Source organism: Patella vulgata, chromosome 2 (assembly GCF_932274485.2).
Source record: "Patella vulgata chromosome 2, xgPatVulg1.2, whole genome shotgun sequence".
In the NCBI taxonomy this organism is placed as follows: domain Eukaryota; kingdom Metazoa; phylum Mollusca; class Gastropoda; family Patellidae; genus Patella; species Patella vulgata.
Window position 1 is genome coordinate 27,267,613 of NC_065880.2, and position 8,784 is coordinate 27,276,396.

The 8,784-nt window shown below is 33.1% G+C and overlaps 1 protein-coding gene across 1 annotated transcript; it reads left to right on the forward strand.

Moving 5' to 3' along the window:
• The first annotated feature begins 558 nt into the window (after positions 1 to 558).
• LOC126811506 (pre-mRNA-splicing factor syf2) lies at positions 559 to 7,278 on the forward strand. The gene is made up of 7 exons (XM_050537178.2): positions 559 to 684; positions 3,143 to 3,226; positions 3,685 to 3,810; positions 4,081 to 4,198; positions 5,061 to 5,151; positions 5,761 to 5,859; positions 6,212 to 7,278. Exons 1-7 carry the CDS (start codon positions 676 to 678, stop codon positions 6,375 to 6,377), a joined length of 693 nt encoding a protein of 230 aa, XP_050393135.1. The 5' UTR covers positions 559 to 675; the 3' UTR covers positions 6,378 to 7,278.
• Positions 7,279 to 8,784: the final 1,506 nt, after the last annotated feature.

The following is an 8,784-nucleotide window of genomic DNA, read 5'->3' on the forward strand; positions in this document are numbered from 1 at the left end:
TCGACGTCTTCTCGCCGTGTTTATTAAATTATTTTACACAATTATCATGATTATACTATATCTATTAGATCACTATTTCACTTATAATATATCTTACCTACTTATGAAATTATAATCCACTCCCTTTCAGCCTGACATTGAATTAACCAAAACAATAACAACTCTCCTGCATGTTAATTGATATATGCCAACGTAGGCTAAATCTTCCCGGTTGTAAAATGGCTGCCAACCTCCATAGTCAGCACGCGATCACGTGACCACCATACACTCTAGTCAATATATATATAGAGGATATTTGTCGTTTTGTCGTGAATAACATATTTTATTTCATCGAGAAGCAAGAAAACTTATATTTTCACGAATGCGTAGCATATGAGTGAAAATATAAACGTTTTCTTGCTTAGAGATGAAATAAAATATGTTATTCACGACAAAACGACAAATGTTCTATTTATTTTATGATTTTACAATCATTTGAGGTAAAAACAACTAGCCAGTGGAATAACATTTTTATTTCAATGATAAAACGCGGTATTCCACGACTGATCATAAAATAAATTATTATACACCTCCATGGTCGAAACTGAAATTCAGTGGAAGAAGGCAGATAACTCCGTTTTAATAAAATCTGGATGATCAAGACTACAAAGCTCTTCACGAAAAAGGTTATCCAAAATGGCGTCTGTAAGTGATTGTAAAACGAAGTTAATTCTTCTTTTACGTACAATTTGGTTCAAATGTCAAAAAAGTAATCGCAATAATGCCTCTTAGTCTATATAGGATTATAACAGAATCAGTGATGTAATATGTAACAGGCATTGCCTGAGTAGAGCGAAGCTGATTATTGTCAAATATACAACCTTCATAATTAATTTTCTCAAGTGATACAAAAAATGTTAAATAATTTAGTTTTTCCAAATTGATTAATATTTAGATCTAAATTGTATACCTTAATTTTGTTTTTAAAAAAAGAACAAAAAAGTGTGAGAATTATTTTCATTGACTTCAAAAATATGTGACGTCATTGATGAGACGCGTCATAGAAATAGTTCTATGAGGCGCGTAATCTCGCTTGGGCGACATGCGCATTGCCTGTTTTGCCCAGTGCATCCGGTTCCGGTCTGAATTTTTTTTTAATCAACAGTCTGTGGGTGACAATTTCAGTTACGCTCCTGTGTTACCGGAAAAGAGCTTTGCTCAAGCACCGCGTTTCACGCGATGCTTTAGAGCTTCGCTCTATATTAAAAAAAGATTAAATGCTCATGAATTTATTTGATAATAATCTACATTTTCTCAAAACACAAAAGCAAATATTTACGTATGCACAGTTATTAACACTCCTTACCAATTTTTATACGCCCACATATTGTTTATTTATGATTATATTGTCACTTTGTAAAGTGCCTCTGAACATGTTATAGAAAAGGGCACACTATAAATATGCTGTAATAATAATAATAATATATTGTTGTCACCCCTGTCCATCCGAATGTCCACAATTTGGTTGTGGACACTCTGCAGGTCACAATTCGTATCCAATTTTGTCGAAACTTGAAATATAGGTTTATCTCCAAAAGATCTTGGTTCCTTCCGATATTGGCATGTATCGGAATGAAACTGCATGGATTATGGCCCCTGATTGTACAAAAAATCATGTTTTTAGCTTGTAGACACTCTACATGTATATAGAGATCACAATTTTTATCCAAATTAAATGAAACTTGAAATGTATGTTTATAACCCTAAGATTTTGGTTCCTTTCAATATTCACGCATATCGGATCACAACTCCCTGGATTATGTCCCCTGACTACAAAAAGTCACTTTTTGTTAGCTTGTTATCTGTCCATCTCTTGCAAAATGTGGCCCTATCTTGCATGCATTCCACGACAAGCTTACAATAAAAGGCAACGATCAAATCAGAATTGTTAAAGCTGATTAAACATGCATTATGCAAGAGCAAAATCTGCTTATTACAAGTCTTTCTTTAGGCCTGAAATGTTATCTAAATTATCAATTAGACATTAATTAACTTATCCAGACCATAATAAACTCTCGATGTCAAGGCTACCCTTCGATGTTGGCTGGATTAGATTCCTATATGCCGCTAACGGCCATTGATAATTAAATAAAAAAAAGTGGATAATCGAGACTATGCTGTTTATATTAATGATTTTAGTAATGATGACCGAGACTATGCACAAAAATTTCACCCGCTTCTTTCTCGGCTCATAGTGGATCAATTTGACTGAAATTTTCAGCAAATTACCTTTACACTATCTAGTTTTTAACTATTATAGCGAGAACTGCCATCACTTTATCTTATCTTCCATAATGTATCTTTAACTGATAATCCAAATGTTATTTATGTAGGAATTGAATTTGAAAAGAAATTTGACTGTTCTATGAGACGAAAAGCGGCGAGTTGTTGTTCATAGATAATCTCAGCTGCATGTTGATTGCAATTATTCCATTTCACGTAACAGCTTAGACATTTAAACTTGTTAAAACAGTCTTAAATATCAGAAAGCCAATCAACACTCTATACCAGACAACTTTATTATAATTTAAAAACATTGATAAACTAATGTCGACCAAGATCAATCAGGCTCTTTTACTTCTTGATAAAACAAAAGTCAGAAAGTTTTTCTGAATATACACAAAATTTTCAACAATATTTTATTTATTCATCATTTATCTGAAACTGAGTACGAAACCTCATTATTATAGAGTCAGTATTATGGAGTCGAAACAATCGTTCAGTAAGTTTGAATAGCCAGGTGTACAAATAACCAAGAATCACAAACCACTGACAGCTTTCACTGTGGTGGACTTTGGTTTCCTTCCAGGATGGCAGATGCAATCAAAATTTGTGAAACATAGTATTGCTAATTGAGGTCATCTACTACAGTAAAAGATTTAATATGAATGTTATGTCATCGAAAATGGTACAAACACATAAACTGCTAATCAAAACATACATGCATGTAGGTCCAAATTGTTCCAACAGAAATAATAAATTTAATTTGTTCTATCAACCCATGGCGGAATATACTACCAGAAACCTTTATAGTTAAACTACTGTGGAATGCAATAATAAAATGAGATACATGTTACATGTATGTTTTTTTGTTCTATTACAGGCAGATGTTGCAGCTGGACCGTCTACTTCAAAACCAAGTGCTAAAGATCGGATGAACAGATTACGTGAACTGGAACTTCGCATGGTAATGTACATGGTGCCCTCAGAGCACATTCTCCATGTCCCATTTTCTAGGTACCTGACATGTACCGACCATCATAATTGGCCCGTTGTCTCCAGTTGATTGAATCTGAAAGTCTTTCTTCTATACAAATTTCTCCCATATGATTGTGATTCTCAACAGATTTTCTGTTTATGTCCTGAACATTCAGAATTTGGCTGCACTGTGTTATATTATAATGAATAAAAACCATTAATATTTGCTAATACTATTATCACCAGTTGAAGAAGTTAAAGTCTGAGTGATGGCTTAAAGCCATCCCAATTCTGGACAATAATAATCAACTACTAATGGGCCTGACCCACAGTCTGTCCTATTTATTTCACATTTAAATTTTTCTGAATAAAAAATAAAATAGACAAGTTTATCACTTTACAGATAACATGTACTTGCAGATTTCACATTTATATTTTTCTGTGTAGAATGAGGCTCGTAAATTAAACCATGTAGAAGTGGTGGCAGAAGATGAAAGGAAAAAAAGGCCTGCAAATTTTGAAGCTAAAAGGAAAAGAACAGAATGGGAAGATGAACAAGAAAAATTAAGAGAGGTTTGTTAAACAGGCCTTATGCAAGAGCTAAATCAGAGTATTGCAGGTCTTTTATTATGCCTTAAATGTTATATAACTTATTAATTAGTCATTAAAACTTACCAGGACCATAATCAACGCTCGATGCAGCGTCAATAAGGCTTAAGCATATAAACCAGATTTCAGCAAAATCAAAGGGGGTATGGTTTACCTCATTGGGTACTTTGACACAATAAAGTTTTCTTGCTTACTTTTTGTTATACACATGAATTTGTTAATTATATTTTTTAGGATTGTACTAAACGAGGAGAAGATTTTGATCGTGTGAAGGTTTTAGATCAAGGCGCTGATGATGTTGAAAGATGGGAAAAGAAAAAGAAGAAGAAAAATCCAGACATCGGCTTTTCAGGTGAGGCATTTGTGTCCAAGGTACTAATTTACATCTTGGTTAGACCTAGAGGATATTTTTACGTAAAGATACATTATGTAAGATTTAGATAAAGAGCGAACAGTTCTCGCTATGATAGTTTAAAAATAAATAAGGAATTCGGAATATATTGAAAATTTTAGTCAAATTACTTCATTTTGAGCGAAGATATGATTTTTTTTGAGAAAAGCGTAGTCGCGATTTTCATTGCTGTCATTGTTAGGATAATAAACAAAGTCTAGATAATCCATTTTTAAATGAAATTGTCATGTCACGATCGTGTTCTAATTCGTTCAAAATTACAACCATGTGAATAAATGTCTAATTAGTAATTTATATAACATTTGAGGCCAAAAGAAAGATTTGCAATAGGCAGATTTAGCTCTTGCGTATTGCATCTTTAAGCTCAAAACAAGGGGCCCTAAAGAAACAAAATTAAATAAGTATTTTGTCTTGATCAATATGGTTCTTTGAAATGTTATTAAAAAGTAATTGAAATGTAATTGACCATTTACATGATTCATGGAATGTAATTAATTACACTTCTATTATTCATTACTTTTAAAAACTTTCAATTACTCATTACTTTTATATCTTCAATTACTCATTACTTTTAAAATTTTCCTTTACTCATTATGACCATTACTTCAAAACATATGATTACATTACCATTACTCCAACCCTGCTTTGTTACCATTAATTTATATTATTTATTATGATCTTTCTAATCACTTTCAATCTATAAGTGTATTTTTCCCAGTCATAAAAAAATCATATTTTTAGTTTGCAGCTGTTCAAGGTCTAAATAAATCTGTTAACCTACATCTTCATCATTTTTTTTCAGACTATGAACAAGCTACACACAGACAATATTCTGGACTAGCCAAAAAATTGAAACCCGATATGAAAGAATATGGTCGACAGAAAGAAAAATTGTAAGTAATCTTAAATTCTGCTAACTAGGTCTTTGGTTTTGCTTGTTATATTAGACTGCACTATAACATAAAAGATGAACCTAAGTGCCAAAATCTTTTTACAATAATGCCTTGGTGCAGCACATCTTTTTGGCTCATTTAACAGGCGTTTTGCCAAGAAAGTTCCTCTGGATTGGCGTGCACATAGAAACTTTGACAGTAGGAATTTGATGAACAGTGGAATGAATTGTCGCTGTCCAGACAAAAATTCCCTTAAAACACGGTGCAAAGCGCATGCCCATCTTCATTGAAATAAAGGTGTACCATATATTAGTCCCAAAATAATCCAATTTTGTTGAATTGCCATTAAACCCCTTTTCTCTCTCTTTATCATGTTATAAAAGTAATTTATATGTGTAGGTCAATGAAATTTATGTTTAGATTAAAAAATGTTATCTCTAGGGATTTCAATACAGTAGACCAAACTGCTCAAATTGTGATGTCACCACCATCTCCTGACACATTACAGAATTTTTATGCTACATCAAAATTTTCTTGCACTGTCCTAAACTTCAATGGTTGTATATTTTCTTTCTGAATGTAGCTCATTTTTATTCACATTTCTTTTAGAGGAGAAGATTTTTATGCATCATCTAATACACTGGGCTTGCATCAACAAAAATCTTCAGATGATGCCATTAATAGAATGGTAGATGATTTAGAAAAACAGTAAGTAGCAATTATTTTAAATATTTAAAATACAGTTATTGGAAGGAACATGTTTTTTTTTTAAATATTAATAATGAGTCATAGAGATCATTTGTGATTGCCACTTGTACAGATTGGTATTGCACCTGGAGTTCTGTAAAATTATATCTGGGAGTTCTGTAAAATTATATCTGGAAAAACTGTTTTTATTTAAAATATTTAAAATACAGTTATTGGAAGGAACATGTTTTTTTTTTAAATATTAATAATGAGTCATAGAGATCATTTGTGATTGCCACTTGTACAGATTGGTATTGCACCTGGAGTTCTGTAAAATTATATCTGGAAAAACTGTTTTTATTTATTATTCCAGAATTGATAAAAGAACTAAATACAGTCGCAGACGACAATTTGATGATGAGGCTGATATTGATTACATTAACGAAAGAAACATGAAATTTAACAAAAAACTGGAGAGATTTTACGGAGATTACACATCGGAGATCAAACAGAATTTGGAGAGAGGGACGGCTGTTTAGATTATCAGTTTCATTTGTATATATTGTAAATATTAAATAAGATTGGAAAATTTAGCTGATTTTATTATCAGTCAAATTACATGCCATCAGATTGGGTGTTAAAAAGATTTTAATTTTAAAATGTAATAAACCCAATTAAATTTGTAGATTTTATGTAGGAAAACACTTGTAGTGAATTGATAAATTTAAACAACTGGTCTATTACTAATCTAAGAAAAACTAAATACAACAACAACTAACTGGTTGATAACATTTTAAAGTGAGAGATCTCATGTGTACATATTGTAAATATTACTATATAAGCTATTCTAAGGGCTTTGATTGTATTGAATATGATATACCTGGGACTTTGGAGATTATACTCATAGGGATAGGTGCTTGTTAGATTATTGCTTTCATCTGTTTATATTGGTATTTCATTGAAGTATATGCAAATTTCTTTTTAATTCAGTTTCTGTTTGAATTGTCTTCATGAAATCTGAAGCTCAAGTATTTTTATTGGCTGAGAGATAAGATTTTAGGACCATTTCACAACGAAAAGACTAATTTCTTATTAACATTAGGGGATACGTGGTTAGTACAATTAGATTCAGAACCAGAAATCCCCAGTCTGAATTTGATTGTGGGCTGTGAAGAATCATCAGGACTTTTTAAGCCTGGTCTCCACTTGCTAGGTGTAGCACCTACAGGGTTGATAAGCAAAGTGTGTGTGTCTAGTCATTCGGCAAACAACATGGTCCATTGAACAGCAGCGACAATAACAATGAAAACTTTGATTAGAGGTCATATGTAATAAGAAGTTTACTACCTGTGTATCCATAAAATTGTATATTGTGTTACTCTTTGATTGTGTAAAGAATGATATATGTATCATGAATAAAGATATGGTTTATTAAATGTTTTCCTGCCATCCTGTCCAGATCATTGAGAGATTGGATTTTCCTCCTTAACCCTAACCCAGAAAATTCAATGGATTTTCCTCCTTAACCCTAACCCAGAAAATTCAATGGTCAACATTCAAGCCTAGTTTCCCCATGTCAGGGATGGCCCCTGCAGAACTGATAAGGAAAATGTGCCAAATCATTGGAATTGAATGAAAACAACCCAAGATAAACTTGTGTACACATTGGCATGCACATGAAAGAACCATTGACAGTTGGAAATAAAAAAAGACTTAGTGGATTTATGCTGTTAGGGAAGAATTCAGTTCCTGTACATTTCATAGAAATAATTGTTAGAATATGTCAGTTTCAAAATGCCCAAAGTCTGTATCTTACCGATGAGACATTAAACTCTATTCCATTTCTATAGCTTTTGGACTATTATCATTTGTCTAAGATATAGGTCAATTTTAAGACCAGCAATTAAAGTTATATTTTTTTATTGTCCGATTATCATTCTGTAAACTTTTATCCAACAGAATCTGTCTAGTTTATGTAAATAATCCCATTTTGAAATACATCTTTGTCCATTGTGTTGGGATTACTGGGGTATTTTTTTAAGAATCCTTTCTTTCCCACCCATATCACCGAGATCCAACCTTGTTTGCACTGAACCTGGGATTCTTTGACTCCTTCATTGTACTTTTATAAAGGTGTTAATTCGTTTTATTCAGACAACTGAAGTGCACTTTGAAGACTAAACTACCCATGCGCCTAGACCATACGGTGTATTATGGATAGATGCATTATTTACACATTTATTCACATGACAAGATCTTTAACAACTCTCTAGCTCAGATGTTAAGCATGGATACACATGGTTGTTCCAGAGACCCTGGCTATATATCTGACAGACTAAAAAATAAAATTAATGTATGCACCTTTCATTCAAAGCTAGCCATAACCATGGACCTTATTATAAGATCCAGGTCATAACCAAGCTCCATGATCTCATTCTTCCTCCACCCCCCTTTCTTATCAATGCTAAGATACAATTTTTTGGAATGGTCAGAGGCAATTAACCTCCATTAGACCATACTGAAAGGAACTATACCAGGACATACTCTAAATCATATATGCACTAGGACGTTTTCTTGGAGAGGATCCCCCTCTCACCATGGCCTCCCGTCTAATTATAGAGAGAGAGAAATGGGGTTTAATGTCCACTCAACACAAATTAGGTCATTTTGGGACAAACATATGGTTCAAATTTATTCCAATAATTCGCTTGTGCGTATGTGTTTTTTAGCAGTGGGAGAAACCGAAGAAAACCCATGAGGACAGCCGACCCTACACATACAGCCGGGGAATCAAAATCACGGCAGCTGACTCAATGACAGACCTTATGATACTGCGAGCATGTGCTAACCATTCGGCCATCCACCCACCCCACCTCCCGTCTCATAAATCCTGGTGCCACTGTGCACTGTTGAATGGATATAGCTGGGTGGCCAAAAAAAAAACTA